Source organism: Lissotriton vulgaris, chromosome 5 (assembly GCF_964263255.1).
Source record: "Lissotriton vulgaris chromosome 5, aLisVul1.2, whole genome shotgun sequence".
NCBI classification, from domain to species: domain Eukaryota; kingdom Metazoa; phylum Chordata; class Amphibia; order Caudata; family Salamandridae; genus Lissotriton; species Lissotriton vulgaris.
The window spans coordinates 974,132,685-974,158,610 of record NC_141693.1 but is presented as its reverse complement, the minus strand read 5'-3'; the positions used below and the strand labels follow the sequence as shown (position 1 = coordinate 974,158,610).

At 40.7% G+C, this 25,926-nt stretch overlaps 1 protein-coding gene across 1 annotated transcript in view; it reads left to right on the top strand.

The window, feature by feature from the left end:
* The window catches only part of DOCK1 (dedicator of cytokinesis 1), a 1,358,032-nt gene that overhangs the window by 515,932 nt on the left and 816,174 nt on the right, over positions 1-25,926 (top strand). The window contains exons 24-25 of the mRNA XM_086922569.1: positions 12,912-12,982; positions 24,990-25,096. Of these exons, the coding sequence (XP_086778695.1) occupies positions 12,912-12,982; positions 24,990-25,096 (178 nt within the window). The remainder of the gene's footprint in view (positions 1-12,911; positions 12,983-24,989; positions 25,097-25,926) is intronic.

Below are 25,926 nucleotides of genomic sequence, written 5' to 3'. Positions count from 1 at the left end.
GAGCTGAGGAACTCCTGAGCGCATCTATTGCCTCTACCACACTTTCTTGGGACATGGGAATGGCATGGAATTGTTACATATGCCTCTCAAGGTAGACCAGGGCAATTTCTGCTAGATACTCCCCTTGCTCCCGGAGGTCCCCAGTTATTCTAGAGGTGTACAGAGATTTCAAGTGAGACAGAAAAGCGTCGCATATTTCTGGAGTGGAATGCAGCCTCTGGTCGTCCGGGCCTCTGATATCGGTAATATAGGCTTTATTGTGCGGAGGGGGAGCGTGTGTGCCAGAATCTTACCGGGACGCTCACCCTCTCCATACCTCCTGGCCACATGCTGTTTACTGAGGCATAAAAGTTCCTGCACCACAGCAGCACGGAACTCCATCATCAAAGCCAACCACTGAGCCTGGCCATCGCCTGTCTCATGTTCTGGCAATTCCAAATCTAGGGCTGTCCTTTCTTTCTCAATACGGACAAGAGTGGATCTAAGATCTCTCAGGACCCCTGCATTCTTAGCTATACAAACCCCCCTGATATACGTTTTAAAACCCTCCCATAGTACCGCCCATGTAACCACCGACCCTGTATTAATCTCGAAATAGATTTCAATGGCCACCCTCACCTCTTCAAGAAACACCTGGTCTTGGAGTGCTCTCCCAGGAAATCGCCATTGTCTCTCATATCCCCCAGGTCTAGGGATGTTAAGCCGAAGCACAACAGGAGAGTGATCCGAAAACGACCGTGGCATCGTATCATAACCACTGAACCAACCAGCAACTCCTGGAGAGACCAACTAGTAGTCCATTCTAGTCCAGGTGTTATGGAACCCCGAATAGTGAGTGTAGGAAATGGAGGACAGGTGATGTGTACGTTCAACATCAACCAGTGAGAATTGTCTACAGATATCCTGCAAAGCAAGGTGTGAGCAGTGTGTAGAATCAGGAGATTGCTGTCTCTAGCGGAGTCTAACAATAAATTAAAATCACCCCCATTATTATCAGGCAGGGATCCAGAGCCAATAGGTGCACTTGTAACACGTGAAAGAATTCTGGCGAATCTACTTTGGGACCATATAGGCCCACCCGAGCCACAGTGTGACCCATCAGAGAGCCAGTGACCAATTAATAAGCGGCCTTCCCCATCATCTATAACCCTGCTCAGATACAAAAGGAACCCTTTTGTGAATAAGTATGGCCACCCCTCTTGCATAACTGCTATAATTTGAGAAACACCTATAGGACCTCCAACACTCGGCCATAGGTGGAGCACCGGATTTGGACAATTGTCACCTGCAGGCAGGCTATGTCGATGTTATGTCTAGTAATGTAATTGAGTACCTGGCATCTTTTCCGAGTATTGTTTAATCCCCTGACATTCCAGGATAGCAAAGATAGCCCGGAAGGACCGGGCTGCCAACCTAACTGTGCCATTCAAGGAGTACAACAGTAAGCACGTGACGTTGTGCAAGCTGACCCAACGTCATGTAACATAGACCTGTGTACCAGTTCCTGAAAAACCATGAACAAACAGCAAATGTCCCCCCCTCCACGACTAATCAACTAAGGTTGGATTTTAATGAACCGAATCAATCTGTAGAAAGAAGGGATTGTAACATTTCATTGTTACATCAGGTTTTTATGCAGCAAAAGTTAGGTTCTGTAGTAATGAATACTCATTGCTCAAATCTAACATTATTTCTTCCATAATAGCCATCCTGAGGGCATGTGGTTCATCATTATATATTTATTATCCACCAATTCATAATGACAGCACATTCAATGTCAATTAGTCCAAGTTCTAATATGGTGGATTGTATCGGGAGACTTTTCCTCATAGTCCGTATATACGTCTCTCTCTTCTCTTCAAACAAACTAAAAAATGAATGCCAAAAAAACAGTCACACCTTACATGCCAAGCAGAACAAGTGGGGAGGACACCTTTTATATTATAAAAACGTTTCAGATAACTAAATATATTCTCTCTCCAGTTTTAAAAATCCATGTGAGGCTTTTGGCAAGAGATGGATCTTTCACTATTAACTGATTAATATTTAAACTAGAATTCATATTCTGCAATACCATATCTCTCAAAGATTTATAATGTCTTAAAATGCTCTTTTCCGTTTAACTGCCAAATATAATTAGGGTTCTTTGTCAGTATTGATCAATACCTAATAAGACACATACAAATAGGGTTTGTCAGGGGAATGCTGGAAGTTGATACGTGTTAAAACAATAATAATAAAATGATCTGCACATAGCAGGGAGCTGATATTCTTACCCCCAAGGACAAGAGGAAATATTTGACAGGAATCTATTGATGTAGGTAAATGTATCTATGAACTATAGAAGGAAAATAGACATCCCTGTTATAAACCATTTTTCTCAAATTTTGTCTCAATTGATTCCCCCTGCATTACCCATGAACATTCATGTCCATATGTCTGTATGGAGGACAACTAAAGCCATCAGCAGTCCTGAAGGAATTTTGATGGCTGCCAGCTTGCATCATAAGACAACCCTATCCACCTTATCAAAAGATGTAGAAAAAACTTGCGATTTGTCAACAAAATAAAATTTGTTCTGAAAAAAAATGTAGAGAAGTCCATAAACATGGTATAAAGTGGCTTTCCACTACCCTTCACATATTTGTCTAAGATTATTTCCAGAGCTATGATATTATCAAGCACCAAACTACTTCAGTGGAAGCCTACTTGCTCAAAACAGATAACACTATGCCCATGGTGGAGATAGTCCAATACTGATGTTATCATTTTACATTAACATCAAGTGATTCTATATGTCTACAATTTTGTTCCAGCATTTCTGAGCCTCTTTCCTGAATATGAAGTATTTCACTACCTTCCCCAAAACTATACATTTTTCCTTCCCTTTTGTAGAGCAGGATACAAAAGGGGGTATAAAATGTGCCACTAGGTCTACGAGGAATTTAAAAATACAATAATGGGAAGACCATCTGGACCCAATGCCCTTGTTTTCCTTAGCCTTCCAATGCTCATAACAACCATTTTGGAGGAGGGAGGATCACAGCATTCCTTAGTTAACTCCTTAATAACAGGTTTCAGTAGATTTCCTGCATATAGGCTTTATGTAATTACCCAATCTCCTTCAGGGATAGATACAATTGACATATTACTTTTCCGTACCAGTCAACATTGCTGTTATAATCCATTATTCCCTATGATCATTTGTGAACCTGCCCTACTCAATGACCAATTTGATTGAGCTTATTTTATTTCTCTAGCAGTACACCTTATTATTTTGGATTCACCTCCTTGGAAGCCTAATTTCTTTCATGCAATAGTGAGTGGGATGAAAGAACTGGGTACTTAATTGAGCTCCATGAGCAACTTCTTTCATTCCTATCAATATCCTCTCTCAAATATTGCTTTGTATCTCTTGGCACCTTCCTATAGGAGGATTCCATAAGGTCCTGAAGTAAGCATTCATACGGATTAAAATACCCCCATCTGAATACATAAAATCACCATCAGTAAATTGGAAAAGCTATACATGTAATTTAGATTCATCAAATTGTGACCAATAAACTTGGTCATTACTTTTAGCAATTACCAGCTCTCTGTTTATACATAAGAAGTGTTCTACTGCAGATGTGGCCTAATCAAATATGCACTACATATCAATGATATAAATATCAAAATCTTTTCCATGTAGTGCATTAGCGTTAGCCATTATCCGAGCAATAACCATGTTATTCGATTATGAGACCCTAGTTATTGGTACCTTGACCTCCTGGTGATTACATTTCAAGAATTGTACTTTCAGAGTATCTTTGGAGCTTAGTTGAAAGCAATTCTAATAATCATGATCTATTGAATTAACTTCCCGGCAAATAAACCTACAAAGCCAACAGATGGCAATTTTCTGATTGTCAACAAGAAACTATGAGTATTTTCTTTAAAAGTAAGGGTTAAAGACTGACTTTGACATATTACTTTGTAGATTTCTCTGAGAGACTAATTGTGCACTGGAGTACCAACTGAGTAATAAACTCTTTAGATCTTGGCTCTAGAATGCTGGACTGTTCATACATAATTGAACACCTGAAAAGTTTTTCTTCTTTCTTATTTACATTACCAATTGGACCTATTTCTGTCCATGGCTTAACTTCCTGATAATTTCACTTTCCACAGATGTTGAGGAATTTGATTGTGAAGCCTCTGCATACACACTTGAGTATGTTTGTTTGTGATTTGCCTCCTTAGCACCCTTTTATTTTTATTTTTGTACTGTTTGCAAATTAGATCTCAACTTCTGTATCCCTTCAGGCAATTTCCAATGAGGTGGATTCAACTCCCTTCGATTTTTTTTTTTAAACCTTTACATTTTGGCCATTATCTTCGACTTTGTTGGGTTCTGAGAAGAGCTCATGGAATGACTAAACTCCTTCATTTTTATATACATAGATTTTACTTTGCTGTCAAAGAGGTCTAAGTGCATCTTGGTGTCATGTGTTTTGCACTCAACATTGGCCTTCTTAATGCCTTTGAACTTTGCTTCCATATACAGCTGAAGCAAGTGTAAAATCAAAGAAGACTGTTCAGATGGAAAGGACGTTAGAAAGCTTGACCACTTTGTCACCCCGACAAGTCAGTTTTTCTTAAAGACCTCCTCTCATCCGACAATATTGAATTAGTTAGTTGTATCATGGTATTAATTCCAAACCTGCAAGTGATTTTTGTAGCCCTTCACAAAGAGAATGTGGAATTGTATCTCATGGGTGTTTGTATGCAGAAACAAGTTTGATTAACTTGGCTATAATCCAAATATGTGGGCTATTGGTAGGGGTCCTCGCACTTCTACCATAATCATTTTTCAAACTTTCCCCCATATCGTGGCACAAGTCAGGTGTATCTACTTTTGTCTTTGTTCTTTTTATTTGCATCCCGCCCCATACCTATATTTAAAAAAAGCATCTGATTGAAGGCGAAAGATTATATTCCTGTCAATGTGTGAGATGGGGTAGTGCCGTTCATCCACTTTTTATTCACAAGTCAGTCATCCAAGTTAAGGGAAGTCACCAGGATGCTCAATTAAGCAGTCTGGGACCACAGGTTTTTTTCCCTCTGGAATGCATTGCATTTGTTGCTGAATGGATCATGTTCTTCTTGAACCAGCACAATGTGTCCAAGTTTCTGCACATATCCAGTGTGTATCCACTGTTCAAAAAGCTAGACAGACGTACCTTCTCCGTTCATGCTGGTAGGATAGAGGTCATTCAGCATACAACATTTATTAATATTTTGTTAAATGTTTGACTTCGTCCAGCTCGAATTACTACACAATCTACTTAATGTGATGAAGCCATCTCTCCAGTATACATATCAGATTGTTTTTTCTTTGGAATTATTATAGGCTTTTAATAGGACTTTAATTTTAGTGGGGTGGTTTGTTGTATCAGTGGAAATCATTTAGTGATAGTGAAAAAAGGTTTTATAGCGCACAATTGCCACGGTGTCTTAGTGCTAAAGGTTCCTGCTAAAAGAACAGCCACTAAGATGAGTAACAGATTATGGATAGGAGATAGAGAAAACACGTTTTCAGTAGTTTTCTAAAATAAGATAAGTTGGGCTGAGATCTCAAACAAAGAGAAAAGAGTTCCACAACTTGCAAACCAGATAAGAAAGACTTCTCCCTCCCCATAGTGGCTCTTCTAATTTTGGGGACTACTACAAGTTTAGCATTTCCCGATCTTAAGTTCCGAGCAGGCCCATGGCAAGAAAAGTTTTTTCATAAAGATTCAGGACCTCCTTAGTGCAAGGTTTTGAGGATAATGCAGAGGGCCTTAAATTTGATTATGTTAGACACCAGCAACCAATGTAAATCACAGATGCCTTTAGATATGGATTCAAACTTGAGAATCTTCAAAAGAAGGTGATCCGCCGCATTTTCAAGTTACTAAAGTTTTCGCAAAAGTTTTTTCTGTATACCAAAAAAAGGGCATTACAGTAATCGATATGTGATAAAACGTACGCACCAACACACTTATGCATGCCCACAGGGATGAAAGGAAAGATCTTCCTCCAAGTCCTAAGAAGGTAAAAACAGGAGAATGTCACTTTGTTTATTTGGTCCGAAAAACAAAGCTGTTCACCAAACCATACTCCTAGATTTTTTACTTTTCCATCAAGCCTCGTTTCAAAAAGAATTCTTGGAGCCAAAGAGCATCATTTCCTTTTTTTTGGAATTCAGTTTAAGCAATTATCCAGGCCACATATTCGAAAGACAATCCTTAAATTTAGAGGCTACGGCATCAACCTCAGAGGAGATGGATATCAAAATTTGTGGGTCATCAGTGTAAGACAGTGCTGAACCAGTAGGATCTAATACGTTTAGCCAAAAGGATGGCATAAATGAGTGTGGGCGAAAGTGAAGAGCCCTGAGATACACCACAAGGCAAGGTAAAAAGATCAGAGGTAAATTCACCAAAGTTCACACTGTGTTTCCTACCCATGAGAAAAGAACTTAGAATGTCTAGGGCTGCGCCTCTAACACAGATCTTCTCTAGTGATCTGATTAACAGTGAAAGATTCACTGTATCAAATGCGGCAGAGAGGTCGAGTAGAATCAGCACAGCCCTACCATCCGAATCACTTTGGTAGCAACCTGTAGTGCCGATTCTGTACAATGAGAGGACATAAACCCATGCTGAGAAGCATCCAAGATGTTAGGAGTGTCAATAAAAGCCATGACATCAGCATTGAGTGTTTTTTCCAGAATTTTGGCTGGTGAAGATAATCTGGAAATAGGTCTATACTTTTCTTGTCTCACTCATGTCCAAAGTAGTTTTTTTTTTTTACAACAGACTAATTGAAACCCATTTACATTCCACAAGAAAGTGACCAGATGTTAACACTCAGCAAGAAAGTGAGATGTTTATCCACCGTACTGTTTATCGTACAGAACTGCGGGTGGACAGGGGTACTATGAAGATCCTGATTTAGTGGTCTCTAGGAGATTCAATGTCCTGACTCTGAAAGGGGAGTAAAACGGTCCCAAAAAAGTCTGGCTTGATGGAGCATCAACTAGAGCCTCTTGGAAGGGAAGACCGACCCAGAAACTGAGTGTAGGCAGAGTTCATTAGATGACAATTAGTCATAAATCACTGACACCTTGGCCTGAATATATTCTGCTAACCTTATTGCTGAACACCTGGGTAGGAGGAAAGGATTGGGAATGTCTTCAGTTTGTAAGAGAGGTGAAAGGAGATTGGTTTTCTGTTGAATTCTAACATCCGGGCGAGATGAGAATTGTCATGTGTCCACTGGTCCTACTACGTACATTGTAGCCATGCCATGTTTAGAGTTCTCCGGTGGTGATTAATTCTAGCTCTGAACCCTTTATGTGTATAACTCTGTACAGTATCTGGAGCTAGTATAATAGTATTTTAACTTTATTTCTGTAGATACTGTACAATAGACAATAAGGCTGCAATTGTCTACCCTTAATATATGTAATACACACCACACAACCCGACCTATGCTTCCTAACGGAAACTTGGTTGAAACCCCATACGGTCCCTGCTATCGCCGTGGGGGTTCCTCTTGGTTATAAGTTTGTCCATTTTGACCGCCCAGAGAAAATAGGAAGTGGCTTAGCCATCATGCATAAAGAACATCTGAAGATCACAATATTAGAACAGAAGCACAACACTCTCCTTGAGATAATAATCTTCAAAATGCATTATGCTACAAATAGATTCTGGAAAGGAGCCTTAGTCTATCGCCCCCCAGGGCCCTCTACAGGCTTCTCCCTTGCACTACTGGAACTCTTGGCCCCACATTTTAAAGCAAAGGAAGATTTTCTCCTTCTTGGCGATTTTAATGTTCACGTCGATAATCCCACACTTCCGGAAACAATCTCCCTTGTTTCTGAATTATCCTCCCTCGGCCTGACTCTGCAAAACCATGAACCCACTCATATAGGAGGTCATCTTCTTGACCTGTTATTCACCAATTTCCCCGAAGTACAATGTCTCTCCCCGGTGCAAATAATTTGGTCCGACCACTTCATCATGGAATTTTCAATATGGAAGGCGGACAAGCCCTCTCATAAAAATTCCCTTCCACCTGTCTGGCGTTGACAGTGGCATAAAGTCACCGTAGAGGAATTGCAAAAGGAATGGAAACAGCCCATTCCCACAGAGACAGATAGTATAGAGACCGCTCTGACCAAACTTAACAACTCTCTTAAAGAAGCAATTGACAAAATAGCACCTCTAAAGCTACATAAACAATACCTTGCCACCAAACAGGAAATATGGTATACTGAGGAGCTTAGAATAGAAAAACAATAATGTAGGAGGATAGAGAAGAAGTGGAGAAGAAGTGGAGAAAAACGCGAACCGAAGAGAACAAGAAAGCACATCACTAAATGTTATAAAAACATCAAACATGCTCGGAAGAACAGCCTCTCTCATCAACTTGTAGAAGCGGGTAATCGATCTAAGGAATTATTTAAAATTCTCCAGGAGTTTGTAAAACCTACCGCATGTGAAAGCCCTGATGATTTTTCCCAACAATTATGCGACAAAATCTCCTTGTTCTTCGACAATAAAATCAACTTGATCTACGACAAAATTTTACAGGCTCCCAACCAAAACAGTAATAACTCTCTCTCTCCTCCCATCCTGTCTACTTGGAGTAAAGCTACACTTGCGACATTCCCAGCAGTTAATGACTCAGACCTCGCTTCCCTTATGAGCCATATAAAATCTGGATCCCCAGATGATTTTCTATCAGCTAAAATAACTGCTTCCCTGGAAAATCTGCTTAGGCCCCATATTCAAACACTGATCAACCATTCTCTTAGGGAAGGATCTGTGCCCACAGAATGGAAAAAAGCAGTGGTGAACCCAATCCGAAAGAACGCAGCAATTCCATGGACCGATCTTTCCAACCTTCGACCTATCTCCCTCCTACCCTTCCTCAGTAAGTTGACCGAGAGACACATTAACATTCACCTGTCCAAATATATTGAGGCAGCGGAGGGCCTAGATTTTTCTTAATCCGGATTTAGGCCCAATCACAGCACAAAAACTGCCCTCCTTTCAGTGACAGATAACATCAAGATGTCACTGGATGGAGGAGACTCAATGATTCCTGTGCTGTTAGATTTATCCGCTGCCTTCGACACTGTGTCTCATGAGATACTTCTCGGTCGCCTGAGGGAGAGGGGAATAGAAGGTGTGGCTCTCTCCTGGTTGGAAAGCTTTCTTTCGGATCGTCAACAAGAGGTCAGATTGGGCTGCCATCACTCTATCTCAAGGGAGCTCACAAAGGGAGTGCCACAGGGCTCATGCCTAAGTCCCACACTCTTCAACGTGTATGTGGCCCCCTTGGCAGATATAGTAAGATCTCATGGGTTCACCCCTGTGTCGTACGCTGACGACACTCAGCTTTTGTTCCCTTTAAAACCCTAACGCCCGCAATACAAAAATCTTTTGCGGACGGAATGAGGGCAATATCTAGCTGGATGGCCACTAATCGCCTCCAGTGTAATGTAGGCAAGACTGAAGTAATGCTGTTTGGGGAGCCAACACTTTTATGGTCCCCGGATTGGTGGCCCCCGGATCTAGGACCAACACCAAACCCCAAACAGACTGTCAAAAATCTTGGTGTGCGTCTAGACAAAACACTTCTGTTCAAAGAGCACACAAATCAAGTAGCAGGTTCTTGCTTCCGGGTCATTGGACTGCTGCGACGTGTCTTCCCATTCCTATCAGATTCTTATAGGAAGACCCTCGTCCAGGCCTTGGTTATAAGCAGACTGGACTACTGTAATGGCCTGCTGATCTCGGCAAACGAAGAACAACTGCAGAGATTACAGGTGGTCCAGAACACTGCTGCGAGACTAGTTGTCAATGCCCAGCCAAGGTCTGCCTCACTCCCCCTCTTGACAAAACTCCACTGGCTGCCAATTAGACAGCGTGTAAAATTCAAAATCTGTTGCACTATTCACAGATGTCTGTTTAGCAATGGACCTAAATATTTAAAAGAAATATTTAAGCCCTACAAACCCAGTCGGACCCTGCGCTCCAGCAGTCTGCAACAACTTCAGGTTCCAAGGATAAAAAAAGCTAGGCAGGGAGGGAGAGCCCTGTCCTACAAAGGCCCCATCCTATGGAACTCATTGCCCCCTGTTCTCAAAAATACTACCAATTTTCTATCCTTCAAGAAGTCCCTGAAAACATTTCTATTTTCGCCTGTTAGGATCTTCCCCCCTTCACTCTACCGTCTAGCACTAGGTCTTGTTTCTTTGGTAAAGCGTAAGCGCGGAGATACCCTTTCGAGGTTTGACTTCCAGCGCTATACAAGAACATAAATAAATAAATAAATAAATAAATAAATAAATATGTTGCGATTTCTACATATGCAGATATGCAATACCTCTGATGAGCTTAATAATCTTTGGGATCCTTTTTAAAGTTCTTCTTTGGCTTACAAAGCATTTGTTCTTCCCTTGCCTGCATACCTACAGGACCATTTAGGCCTCCAGTAGTCTGCAAAGTGAATTTTCTGATCATTAAGATCAACTTTCAAAGCTGAAGTTTTACATTCAGCCTGACTGGGCAGGCTATACCTTTTTGGGAGTGTCACCCTTTGATTTGAAGCTGGCTAAATGTGGTGCACGGAATGGAAAGTATAAGTTGCACATATTAAAGCTTGTGAAAGATACTAGGCTCTTTTTGGTTAATATATCAATCAAAAGGCAGGGGTCCTCATTACAGAACATTTACTGGCTGCCTATGTAGGTACTTAGGACCGGATTCACAAATTTCACTTTTTTAGTAACGTACACCTTTGAACATGTTTACTACTTTTTGGTGTTCACAACCTGGGCTTTTGCAGTAAGTCCCTAACTCCATCATTTTCCATTGAAGGGTGTTGCAGTACATGTGGTTGTCTGTGTGTAGTGCTGGACTTACTATAAAAATGTACTTTACTACAAAAGTGTAAGTTACTACAAAAGGACAGTTAGTGGATCTGAAAATGAGTAAACGTAATCAAAAGTGTAAATTATCTTTGGGAATCAAGCTCTAAATGTTCCTGCCAGTCAGTAATTCGCGTGCAGAGTACGATCCGATATAGAAATAATTTTTCCTTTGGCATTTTACCATCTGCCTGCTGTAATTCTTTCCACCATTCAGTGGTCAGCCTGGCGGTGGAACAGCAAGGTGTGCCCCCTATTAGGTCCCATTACTTTGCAAAGGGTATATCTCCTAGGGATCTATCCCCTTCAAATATTGTAGCCAAGTAACACTGTTCGGAATAGGGTCACCAAATAGCTAGTTTTGTTCTAGACAGTTTGTGCACTTCCAGCATTGTTATTCCAAGAAGTGTACACCACTTTACAAGGATGGAACACCTGCATAAGACTTTAACACCAACAGAGCGTTTTGTTGTATACCACTGTCCTTGACGTAATGTAGCTACAGCTGCTATGTAACTGTCAAAATTACCCAGGGATATGCTACTTCGTTTAATATAATGAGGGTCACAGTTTGAGTGTTTGAGCATGTTAATTATTAGCACCTTTGCTATTTGTGTCAAGGTTCACTGTACTTTAAGTAATAAATAATGAATCAATTAATCACCATTTCCATTGGTTTTTAAAACTCCATTGCAGTCTGCATGTATGGTTCCCTGTTACTTTGATTACCATTTTATAATGAAAAGGGGGCTGTTACCTTTCAAATTATGTATGTTTCTACTTACATGCATATTCTGACGTCATAATTTTCTTGTCACTGGAAAACATTCCAAGCTGTCAACAGTATTTTATCACATGACATATTTCCCCATACTGCATGTTGGTTAAGAGCAGGTGTGATGCCTGCACTTCCTGAGTAAACATCGATATTTTCCCATTCCATCTGAGGGTTTTATTGCACATCACAAGTGGTCTTTTCCTTCCATTGCACCCACTGTGTGGTCAGATCACCTTGCTACACATTTCTTCACAATCTGAGAGAAAACGAGGATCTACCCATTTGGGAGCATCACAAGTTTACACAAGCATGCACTGCAAATGAATAAGCCAGCACGAAATGGTTAAACACATAAAATATCTCTGACAATGGCAGATGAAAGGAGGGTATACAAATAGGGGTACATGAAGGGCAGTAAAATATTTGTGTTAAAGGAAAAACTATGAGGAATAGGAAAAAAATATTTGCCCTATAGCTGTTTGAGTAGTAAACATATATTTAGGAAAGGGGCGGAAAGTGACAAAGCACAACACAAAAGGCATTTTGGAGAAGGAAGTTGTGCAACTGAATATTTAAAGCAGCTGTTCAACTGAAAAGTGAGCGTTGCACCCACGTAGCTTCATGTCGTGGCACGGCCAACCATAAGTTTTTAATTAGTAGAAAGTTACATTATGGAACTTGTATTTTGCTTTTACCACTATAAATAGCAATTCAAATCCCAATTTGCAATGTGCTGTTAGTTATAAATCCCTGACTGACTAAAATTGTCAAACCTGGCAGCTGTCCCCCTGGAATCAAATGTGTAAATTGCTGGCCCAATGACGTGGGAATTAAATGCCCCAGACTGGTGGGGGTGAAAACAAACAGAGGGTACATTTGGAGCCTTTAGTGTTATTCTATCTCACATCATCAAACCCTCTTCCACCTGCTAAAAATCTGTTATTATAAGGAATACAGTGCCTTCACCTCAACTTTACAGGGGTGTAGCAAATGGAATTCCATGAACTTATAAACTTGGTCTGTGATAAAATTGATGGTACTTTATGCTATATGTTATTGATCACTAGTTAATTGAAAATGTCAGATTCATTTTTATGTTTTACAATACAACCTGAAATGCAGAACCCTTTTAGACTTAACATGTATTGTACTCTTATATTTTAGGGAGCAGCTCTTAAATATTTACCAACTATTGTAAATGATGTGAAGCTGGTGTTTGATCCTAAAGAGCTTAGGTGAGTAACAGAAGTTGTAAATTTCCATTTCTTAACACAATTTTGCATACTTGTTCTCGTTTTTTGTCTCTACAAAAAACCACAAAGTTCACACCTTTGACGAACATTTATTATGGTTTACCATGAATAATGTGCACATTTAGGTTGACTTTTCTTACTTGTGGGATCTAAATGAATGGGATAAATCTTCAGTTATTGGGTTACCGCACATTTTTACTATTCTTATGAATTACTTTTTTGCTGGTAATACCTTAAAACCATTTGGTAACTAACATCAATGTTTCACTTAAAGACTGCTGGTTATCAAACCAAATAGCATTACTCCTGAACAAGACTTCATTATTTACTGGCAATTTAAGTGATATCAAGTGGATCGTAATTGCGTGCTGTAGCAACAATGACACCTATCAGACATTTGGATATTTTGGCCCCAAGAAATGTTTTTACCTTCTTCATTATGGCTGAAATAAAAATAATGATGTTTTATTTCTGCTGTGTAACTTGACATGTGTTGAACACAGATCTATTCTGAGGTGCTAATATTCGGATGTAAAGCATTCAGCGATGTGCCAGCGAGACATATGTCTGCTTAAATAAAGGTTTTTGTCAGTTCTGACAAAGAGATTACATTCATTTGAAGTAGACTTATGCTTAGTTTGTTTTAGAGAGATGAATATTTTAAAGAGGGAGTTAAACAAATCCAGGTACATTTTAAATATTTCAACAAGGGCATTGAAGAATTCTAGGTACTTGTAGGTGCAATAAGCATGCTGTGTTGTTGTAGATCTATATTTTATATGTTAAACAATATGCATGTTTTATTTCAAGTGTATTTCAAGTGTTTTGTACAATCTCAAAGGAAGTTCACTAAAATAAACTCATGCAAATTACTCTGATGCACAAATCTATAAAAGTGTTACGTATTTGAAGACCCATATCACATCACGGTTCCTTAATTGGCCCTTTTTTTGTCCGATTTCTTTCCATTTCTGCTCTAAAACTAGAGAAATATGAGCCATTTACCAAGCTGCCAAAATCAATTGCCAGCCTAACTGGATGAATCCTCACTATCTCGTCAGGGCACGATTATCCACGTTCTTCAAACTGCTTAGCTCCTCTGCAGAAAAAAATAAAAATAAAATACTCTTTTTGTCCTTTTGTTTTTTTACCCCCTCCACCCACTTAGATTTTCTTTTTATTAACTCTACTGAGTCTGAGGTCTGCTGTCCATGTCTCATCCACATGTCCTTTTTTAAAAGAGTGGACTCTCCTATCTCAGACTGCAGCCCTCGGACTGTGCCTGGAGTGTCAGTTTGGTATGTCTATAATTTCACTGAGATCTATCAAATATACATAAAATCACATTGTAATTTAACTGCTATGGGCCCCTTGCCTAGGTAAACATATGTTTAGTTATATGGTTAGGGGGTAGGATAGTTTTTTTCTTAACAACCCGCCATCTAATATGGCATATGAACCTTTTGCTGTAGCTGCATATCTGTCTAAAACAAAATATGAAATATGCCCTAAATTTTTTTCCCAATCATCATTTAATATGCACTATGCTGATGTAGATCTGCCTGTAATGTTTAAACGTGAAAAAAGAATTCAGTTACCACTCACAGATATGACAGTATGAGTGATCTGTAATGTTGTGCTTTTTTGGCCATATTGAGTTTTTTGATAATGACAATTTCCGGGCTATAAATGAATCAATTAGGCTAATAAAAAACACCTGTCCATTTGTCCTAGAACAACTCTGAAAGGAATTTTACACAAGTGCATGTGAGATTGACAGGTGATGGTGATTACGATAATGATATTTGTATAACATGAATTAGGCAGGACCCTGTTAAATGAGTATAATTTTCCGTCAAAATTATATTGATGAACAATGGATGTCTATGAGCAAGAAACTACTGGATAATGTCATGATTTGATAATGGTTACCAAAATAAGTCTGTATTTAGCAAGGATGTGAATCTTGCATTAAAGAGAATGAGTCTAGTGTCAGGATATTCCAGCAGTGTCCCTTAAGTCCAAGACTCCAGGCATCTCCAGATAATAAGGACGATACCTGAAATCCCCTTTTTTAAGGAATCTTCATTTTCTTAATTATTGGGCAGTGCATTAAAACCCTCAGATAATATGCAGCACAAACCTTTGAATCTGCCCCTTCTTTAAACATTAATTTAATGGTGTTTCTCCATGCAGCTGATACATAGGTATGCTTCCTTAGACACACCATGTTGAATCCTTGTGTTCCAAGTTGCCTGCAACCTCCCAAACAGTTACTATGTGTTGCACAAAGAAAGCGGCATTACCATAGCCTAATATCACATTCACTTTTGCTCTCACCATTAATGCTCTCCGATATCCACTCCAGGAACAAAATGTGAAATTTAAGAAGGTAGTTTTGTTTCACATGTACACATTATAATTTGCAAATTAATTTGATAGTCCTAGAATAAAGATAACACTCTAATTGAGTGACAGTGGATGTAATTTGTGGTATCATCATTTATGTTAATTTATTTTGAACGTTTTATATAGCGCAAACATAGGCACCAGCAAACTCCTGACTGAGGCATCCTAGTGCTCATTTGTGTGCTGCCTTATTATTAAGCATGTGACATCGCTAAGGACATCACACATACATGGGTTGAATATGAGAGAGAATCCCCAGCCACTTAAAGGTCAAAGCAAGGATTGAACTGGCGGATGCAGTTGGGGAAATTTATTACAACTCTCACCTCCCACATAGTCATGCCACCAGCTCAAGCCACTTTTTTTCTGTTGGAAGGGACAAGACAAAAAACGAAGGTGGAGCAACTCATCTCCTACTATCCATCCACCAACCTACAATTACACCATCAAAAGAAATAAACCAGGGTGGCTCTGATTTTTTTCTAGTCCCTTCCATTTCATTCCACTCCCACTTCTAGTGCATTTTTGGCAGCTCCTCTGTCTCCCAGAGCTTCTCCATCCAAGAGAAGCGTTGGAAGGGGAAGGAGCTGTGTGTCGGTGGGCCAGCAAAAAGCAGAAGGCTGCTTTTATTTTCTTAAAGACTAAGGGAAAACATCCAGTGCCAGACTCCATTCGGGGTCGCTGACACAGTTTCACACCCCCTGCAAGAAGCAATATGCTTTTTGTTGTTTTTTTCTTATCCTCAGGAAAAAATCCAAACAGTACCTGGCCCCTTGCTGAGGTGCAGACGCACATGTGTGTATGTCCCATAGGGGAGCCCAGATGCAGTTTTCTTTTGAACCCCAGAAAAAACCCAAATGAACCCGGCTCCTGGCTGGGGTGCAGACACGTCCTTTTTTTACTCCAGCGAAGAGCCTGGACACTTTAGATTTTTTTCTTAATCAAAAATCCAGACAGGGTCTCCCTCCTCTCTAGGGCACAGAAAATACTGTTTAGCCCTGTGGTAATCCAGCACCTCAGGAAAGCTACAAACCCTAATCATATCCAAACACTGACACCTGAATGAGCTCTGCATTGTATATCGTTAGAGGATGCCACTGCTTTTTATTAAGCAAAATTTCCTGCACAGGTGAAACATTGATTAGAATAAGGATTTCCTCAAAATTCTGTGATGGAAGTTTCCAGAATGTATGGGTAGCTGCAAAGCTCTAACCACCTAGTATACCCACATCAATAAAAAAAAAAGTTCAGCTCATTTGTTCAATCATAACTGACAGGAACTGGTCAAATATGTGACTGTATGAAGTCACCATAGTGTCAATATGGTCTTCACATTGTCACAAATTTGGCGTATTCCTGTCCCAGGAAATAGGATCACCCGCATATAATAAGACTTTTGAAATGTGTCTGCAGTTCTCCTGCTTTCCATCACAGAACAAAAATGTATTGTGTTTTTTTTAACCGATTTTGACATTTGCAGAGGATTCTGGGTAATACAATTTGTTGGGATTCATGCAAGCCACATCAAAGTGTTTTCCCTTTTGTCTCTAGTTTTCAGAAATATTTGGGGTTAGTAAACTTCCTTGTGTGCCGGATGACACTGTCCAAAAACTTCTCCCATCGAATCTCCCCCATCACAATTATTGCCTGGTGACTAGAGTGCAGATCCCTGCTCAAATCCTTGAAAAACCAATCCATGTGCGATAACCCCATACTCAGTAGACTTAACCGAATACAAATTACTATATTTTGAGTGAAAAAAATCGAAATCTGTAGAATGTCTTGTTCAGCATGTTGTTCTGGCCAGCCAATCAGAGTGAGGGCAGTCTGGCACCCAACGATAGAAATCTAATGATGGGTTAGTATTCAAAATATATGATTGTGATTTGCTTCTATATGATGCAGGGTTATATATGTCACCAAAACAGGTACTCTAAAAAAAGATTAAGGAAATCTTGCCTTATTTGTTAGATTAAGAGTCTAACCTCCATCCTAAATCTCCTTTCAAACACTTACTCCAAAACTGGAAACCAGCTTTCTGAACATATTAATGGGGATAGATCTTGGTTTGCTGTGGACATTCTGCTTTTGTGAGGAGCATGCTCCAAGAAAACTCTGTCCTTGGAGGCTTGGAAGTCCCATACAAGAGAAAGTGCCTGTCTATTTACAGACATTACAACAAGCTAGTGTCCTCTTGAGTAGACTGCTTCAAAATGTATGGTCTGTTTGGAACCCACCGTAACTGCTTTTAAGAAAGCCAGAGGTCCCCAAGAACGATGCAGCCACACCAGCTCCGATTGTGAAGCTTTTTGTCTTTTTGTGGGTCAAATGATTCGACTTTATGGTTTGCAGGAGGGCCAGTGTCATCCTTCTGACTGACTCAAGTAAAACCTGTGATATATTTTGATTGCTCAATTCTGTAAAAGTCACCCACCTAGAAATATGAATTATCTGACCTGAGCTTGCCTTAATGTATGCAGCTTTCAAGTTCCACCAATGTACTAACGCTCAGGAACTCATAAGAAACGTAATAAACAAATGAAAGGTTTATCTTTTGTCCAATGCCCTCTCTTTGGGTGACAAAGATCTTAAGTCCTGCCCTGAATGTTCTTCCCCGGAGGTGTGTTTTTCACTTTGGTATCCCACATCATGTATGCGAAGTTCTCAATATAAATTCTGATACAGACTTTAGCTACACGACAGTGCAAGAATCTCCTTAACATTTTTTTTTAATTGCTGCTGTTCATAATATACAATCTCTGCCCCAGTGCAGGTGGCTCCCAGCCTGAAAGTCTGTGTCAGTGTGCCCCTGGTCAGTGCCCACCTAACCTACATTCAGTCTCCATGTCACCCGATAGGTAGAGTTGTTGTTTCATGCAGGACCTAGAACTGTAAATTGATAAAAAATTATACATAGCAGGGGCTCTCTAGTACTTAGTTACTTAGTTATATTACTTAGCCCTTCACGTAGTAATGTTTTAAATCTGTGATACAAACATTTCTCCGAGATTTTCTGATTGTAATCATGTTGGCTATGCCCATGCATTCATTTATGTAGGTCTTTTTTTTATAACTTGTTTGCTGTACAGTTGTAATAGTCAATGTTACACTAAAACTTAGCACAACCTTGAGTAGTCAAAATATACAATTCATTCTCTGCCTTTTCTTGCATCTGTCACTAATTATTTCGCCAAGAAACAACATCTTGAAATACTTAGTTTTAAATCTTGAAGACCCAATTGTATTTCTTTTGTAAATCTCTATTAATCTCACTCCTCAACTCCGAACTTATCCAGCAGATCCACTTCCCGACAATGATCCCAACTGGTTAAATGCAGAAACGTATATGAAAAAGTGCCCACAAAAAAATCAGTACTAGTCCCCCGCCAAGAGGAACTGTTCAGCCTGGACTACCCGTCTATACGGGTTAAATAGGCCTTTATTCCACTGGGCATTTACCTGGTGTGCTGTGGAGTCCTGTTTTGTAAGCCTGGGGCCACTCCTGGTGTCTGTCACTTTCCTAAGCTCCCCGAAGTTAAACATAGCCGGCTCGTGGAGGCTTCAAGGGAGCGGGGGAAGGAGGAGGATGGTGGAGAGAAAGTGTTCAGAGAGAGGGAAGAAAGGGAGATTGAATGGAATGAGATATTGCGCAAGAAAATGAAAGGAGCGGGCTGATTTCAGTATTTTACTATTGCACCCTTTGGTTATCCCTGCAGGCTCTGCCCCTCTAATTAGGCAAACAATGAAACTCAGATTTATTCCAAGCTATTTTGGATGACTTCAGCGAGGTGCAGCTTGATTTCTATGCTCCAGAGAGAATGATAACTACATCTGGACATACCTGTGTAGTTATAATAGATTTCCTGTCAGAGTGGTAGGTTTTGGAACTTAAAAAAGGACAACTGATTGAGAGGATGTTTGTTTTAGCTGATTGTTCAAGAAAAAAGTGCTGATTTAACCACTTGGCTGCTAGGCGTTTTCCCGTCCTGCGCTAAAAAAACATAAATCCTATACACCATGACGAGCTGGCCTTGTCATCCGCGCACGGCAGGTAAGCGCCATGACGAGCCCAGCTCGTCATTAGCCTCGAAGGGGTTAAAGAAGGATATTCATTATATTGAATAGTATGTTTGCTTATTGATGAGGCTTTAATAGAGAGCAAACATTACTACACCAAACAAGGGAACTCCTTTTCTGGAGCTTTCGTGTTTTTCTTAAACCCAGGGGCTATGCTTCAGACCCACTCCCAGAGCTCTCATGCAGGGAACTCATTTTTCCTGCAGTCCTGGTGTGCATATGCAAGTATTTTTAGGCAGGGAATGGCCAGACTTGACAAAACAAAGAAGACACTATGTCCCACTTCAACTACCTTTTTGAGTGTTTCCTGGAAGGGTACTTTTATTTATTAGTTTGGAGTGAGCTAAAATGGCCGCCGAAGTAGGAGCTGCTTCTCAGAAACATAGACAGAGCACAGCACCAAGTAAGTAGACAGCTGATTTAGCCCAACCAGCAAAATTATTTTAATACAAAATTCATGGAATAGATTCTGTTCAGCAAGCGATCTTCATAACAGTTGTTCTGTGGTTACAACATTGATACAGCTACAGCCGACACGTGTTTCGTCGCCACTCGCGACTTTGTCAAGGCTTTTAATGAAGTGTAGTCCGAGTTCAAAATATCACATCCAATCGGACGGATCAAAGCACAAGGGGTCCAGATGCAGTAGTCCAGAATGAGAAAATTAATGGCTTGATAGCGTAAGTCAAGTGCACACGTCAGTTTTTTCGTAATTAAGAATCAAAAAAGGCGTAGTAGAAACGTTTCTTGTCGTAATGGCCTCAAAACCAAGTAATTTATACATACATTACATACATTTGCCGATTACACGCTCTCATGAGCAGATTGAATCATACTCTGCATCCAACCAGTAAAATCTCGGGTCTAACAGCAGGGCACCATAACAATCAAATAACCAATCCGTTCTGAAGTGTCCCGACTTCTATGTACGGAAAATTCGGTCCCCTCCGGCAGCAACCGTATGTGTGCTTCTTGCAAGCTCCGGGGTTCGGGATCCCATTTTTGGAATATCCCTGCATCAGCCCGTCTTCCCATGCCCGCAACTCATCTACTCTTGGAGGTGGTTGCGGGGCTTCTGCAGTGACTTACCTCTTCATCTGCCCGATCCTCAGATGCTTCTTTGGCGAGCTGTACCTGATTTCGCCTGGGACCCCCCACTTGTTTCCCGAGCCAGTTTCAGGTAGGAGCGTCTGGGGCTCTGTTATCGATCTGCTGTCACTCCAGGTCAGAGGCTGCAGCTGGACTCTTTGCGACTGGGCCGCCTCTCACCTCAGGCTTCCCTTGTTCATCAGGAGCTGCCGGAGGATGCCGCTGTGCCGTGTGCATCTCGACATGCCCTGATGCCGGAGGAGTACGGGAGACGGCAAGTGTGTTAACCGGGGCCAGCCGGAAGAGAATTGAACACGGAGCAAACCTCTCCTGGGGACCCAGAGAAGCAAGTGGCGCTCAACGGCACGGTGAGTGCAATCAGCACGAAGCAGGAGACGCAACGGCTGCTATTTCCCTCTGGCAGACCACAGCATGGGGAGATGCGCCGACTCCCCAGGAGAGTCCTGTTAAGGCTGCCTCGTGGCAGATGTAGCTGCAGCAATGCCCGAAACCTGCCAGATAAATATTTTTAAAGTGCAGCACCTGACGAGATTGAGGAATCCGGCGGTGCCTGACCTTAAAATGGCGCCTGCAGAGGACACACTTCCTCATGGTAACTCTGGCCTTCACCCCAGGTAGCTCTTCCACATTAGCGACAAGACAATTCCCCTTTCTCTAGACCATCATTGTACCACTGACCCTAATGTGGTGGCTGCATAGGCTTTAAGGAGTAATCTCTGACTGAGGCAATCCAGGAGACACCTCATGAAGTGACGCAAATACCCTAGGGGTCCCTTAGAATACAAAGGGAAAAGATCAAAATGGGGATTGGCCGAATGGAACCCTCTGGGCAGAATCTCTTCCCTGACCCCACTGTGCTCCTTTTCCTCGATGAGCTACTACTCTTGGACAAAAATTGGACCTCGAGCATATCCCCATCCAGCTCTTTAGCTTCTACAGTGTAGATCAAAATTGCACCCAACACATATTGATTTACTGATCGTCACCTACTACCGTCAACATTGGCTGCATAGGGGCAGCAGTCTCCCAGGCTACGGAACCAATGACCCAACTAGCATTTCCCTTCTACAGTGAGGGTCTTTCTCTACCAGCCCGACTGTCTCTAAAATAGTCTCCATAAGTGTGCCCATTTACAAAGCACTCCTACTCCCCTTGATGGGGATTGATCCAGCATTTATGCCCTGGAGTCTCAGAGACCCCTCTGCGAGAGTTCACAGCGACAAGGGTGTCACACATAGCGGAGAAGTGGAAAAGATCCCCTTACCGCTGGGAGCCATTTCCTACCCAACCAGACGTCGGACACTGCGTTTCTGCTGGGTTTCCTACCCCATCCCCCACCTCTTCCCTCCTTCATTCTTCAGAGTGTGCCCATGGCCAAAGCACTCCTCTCCCATTGTTGGGGAGGGAGCCAGCATTTATGGCCTTGAGTCTGAGACCCCATTGAGAGGGTCCACTGCGATAAGGGACTCACACATAACCGAGGACTGGAAATTATCCCTTTACCACTGGGAGCCATCGCCTACCCAGCTGGACATCAGACACTTTTACTTCCTCGTCTCCTACGCCCTCCCCACCTCTTCCCTCCTTCATTCTTTGTCTACTTCCCCTTTTCCTTTTCTCTCTCCCCTGAATTTCTCTCCCCCTGCCTGCTTTGTTTATCCTTATGCCTATGCTATGCTTTTGTAACTCATGTAACTACACTCCAGCAACTGATGTAACTGTGTAACTATGTTCTGAAACAATGTTCTTGCTCATGTAAAGCGCTCTGATACCTCTGGGTCTAGCTAGCGCTATATAAAACTTTTCAAATAAATAAATAAATAAATAACTAGTGAGAAAAAAGTCAAATTGGAAAGATCTACATTGGTAGAAATCTAAAGTGATCATGATTTATGAGTTCGAGTTACAATTGAACTGGTCTGCCTATGTGCTAAGTGGCACTGGTGTAACAATGCATGTTGGAGTTATGTATTTTTATAACACATGTATAGGTTGGTTTAAATGATATGGAATGTTTTTTCAAACCATTTGCTCACCATACTGTACTGTTTAGTATTTAGTCTTTCAAAGCAGAAGATGTTATTCTGGAATGTTAGTCAACTAGGCTGGGTGCTTAATAGGCAAAATTGAGCAGCTGGTTGATCCAGATATTGTGTGTTTACTTTTCAGTGTTTTCTTAAAAGGTGTACTGTTTGTGTGAAATAATCCATTTTCGTTAATTGGTGATTACAATCCTTAATGGAAAAAAGGAAGTTCATTTATAAATATGAAATCAGAGCCAAATGGACAACTATAATTATTAGCAATAATCTATTTCCTATCAATTATGGAACTATTTGATTGAAATCACATAAATCATCTCAATACGAGAGTTTAAGCCCCTGTTATAGGCGGAACAATAAATATTAAAACAGTTGCGATGCTGTCATATATATATGAATAGATTCAACCAAAGCCAAACGCCTTCTTTTTTATAATTAGTCATGTGAAGTGTTATAGTTTCTAAACATTTTTCAGAGATGCTGTGTTTTGGCTATTTTTCGATACTAGGTTTTTTTGTCCCTTGACAATTCTGAGAACATCTTTATATCGCTCTATGATTGAAATAGTGAATATGAACATACTTGGGTGTTACCTTACAGAAGGATATGCGATGGAACTGCCAACTTGATCAGGCCGTTTTGTCACATAAACGGCAAGCAGGCATCCTTCTAACTAAGTTTAAAACCTCCTTGACAAAACCTATTAGCCCAGTCTTAGATATCAACGGGATGAAGGTCCTAAGCTCATCCCTATATGGAGCAGAGCTATGGGGGTTTGAAAACCTGAAGTGCTTGACTATATTGTAGAACGTGTTTTTACGCAAAGTAACAAGCCTCCCTCAAAGCACCCCCTTAAGACCTCTATTACTGGATCTTGGCAAGAAGCCCGTGGAACACCTAGCGAAGCTTCGCCCTTTACTCTATTGGCAGATGCTTTGGTGCACGGAGGAACTTGTACACTATACTAGAGGTCTCATGGATGTCATAAGAACTGACCCGTTTCACAAGATAAGATGGCTTAAGGAAATTAGACACCTCCTAGGGAAGCTAGGTTTGCTGGAGCTTTTGAAAGACCCTTCGAATGCTGTGTTCCCTTCGTAGGGAAAATTGAAAGAAATGTATTGGGAAATGGTATTTACATCAGAAATCTCACAAGGCCTCTCAACCCACCTAACAGGTCGCTTCCTTGAATTAAAGTCCCGTCCAGCTTTTGAAAGGTATTGGAACTTGATTGAGGAAGCTCATGACCGCAAACTGTATTTTCAGTTAAGTGTGGGTGCTCTTCCAACCTGTGAATTTACCTGTAGATGGGAAGGATCGAGTAATGACAAATGTTGCAAGTGCAAAGAACAATGTGAAACTGTGGGACACATATTATTCTACTGCCCCATGTAAACTGTGCCCCGTAAAGTCTGGATAAAGCCCATTTGTAGGGCAATGGGCATCAGGAGGCACGCAGTCGCCCTGCGAATATTGTGTTCAGATCCCGCACCCCCTATCTCTATAGCTGTTGCAAAGTTTTTAGGGTGGGCTTGGCGAATCCGTTTGAATGCATTGCGTTTGAATGAGTGACCGCCTACCATATTTAAGGCCTATCAGGACTTGTTGCTGCAAGATGTTCTGTTTACTAAAATTATGCTATGTGTCCGCTCATGACCATAAACTCAGTATTATTATATCTGTGAAATGAATTAATGGTCGACTCTTTTTTAGATAAAAGTTTTAAGATAATCTTATGGAATATTTATATTCGATGGTTACAGAATCATTTAATTGTATTTTTAAATTCTTAGATAATTTTAAAAAAATGTTTTTTAAATGTATTGTGTAATGTGCTTTTATGACTTAACTGTCGAATAAAGTTTTGTGAATTGAATTGAAAATGTGTGCTGGAAACACACAAACACTGATGGTACATTGTGCCATCTAGAATGCTCCAATTGCTTCTGGTGTCGTCGCCCCCAGTAAGAGGCACAACCTCTTGTTTCCTCTGCCTCACCCGGACCCCAATCCTTAAAATGTATGTTCTGTTACTGGTGTTTGAAAGTGTAGTGCTACAATAATACTCTTGTCTGAACAGCTCAACAAAGACTTGGTTTAATATTCTGTGTGTAACAAGACCTATATAGGAAACATTGTACACATATTACTTTAGTTTCCCCATCAAATTTCTCAATACAGTGCAACAAAACTTACATTTTAACTGCTCTGCAAAAAGTGAAACTTTGGGAGGGATTTAAAGTATCATAGTTGCGATGATGCCGATATTTTATTATTTTTTATTTCGGCTATTGTTTCATGCTCCGCTGGTAGAACTGATCAATTCCATTCCTGTGATTTGATTCTCACAGCAAACTCTTCACGGATTTCATCCTACATGTTCCAGTGGGCCAACTGATGCGACAGAAGCTCCACTGCTTAATCGAAATAGTACACAGCGACCTCTTCACACAGCATGGTAAGCAAAACCCTCCGAGTCATTAAATTGTCACATTATTCATTGTCTGCTAACGTCTGTGCACTGCACCCACCGCACACATACTGAAGGTTGTAACCAATTAAAGCTGTTCTATTACAAGGACAAGAAGATTTAGCTTGTGCAAGGGACCTTTAATTGAGGTTTGGTGTAGGTAATAGATCATTGAAAAAATGAGGCCAGCATCGACTGTAGTAGTGTAATTTAAAAAACATCCAAAAGAAGAGAGTTTGTGCTGTCATGTGAGCTAGGAGGCAGGCATAACAAAGCTGTCTGTTTGGAAGAATACAACTAAACACTATTAAACAATATTAGGACGTTGCATTACATTTACTAAAGTCATCTCTTGTGTAAACTATGAATGTACAAAATCAGGCAATCTGGCTAATAAAGGAATTCGAAGAAAATGATTCAATTTCAGAAACCAGACAATGTTTTCACAGGTTTTCAGTGGAGATAGGGGTCCAGTCAGGTCTGATAAAAATAAGGTCGGGGGCCCAACGTTTTCTTAGTAGCTTGCGTCTGGTATTGCTAAATGTCGTGGTTGCATATACTAAGGCTTTCTACTTTTGATGCCACTTCATGCATCTTTCTTGCATCAGGTATGCATCCTTTCTCTTCTCACTCTTTCAGATTTTATCATCCTCACATCCTCTTTTTGTCATTGTTTTCCTATTTTTCTCTTCCATCTGTATCACTCAAAATCTGATGAAGAAATGTAATTGGATCTTGGTTTGCTGTAGATGGCCTTTTTTCATTTGACCTAGTAAAGAGCAAGCCTTCTGGTTAGCTCTCTTCTTAGAGGTTAAGAA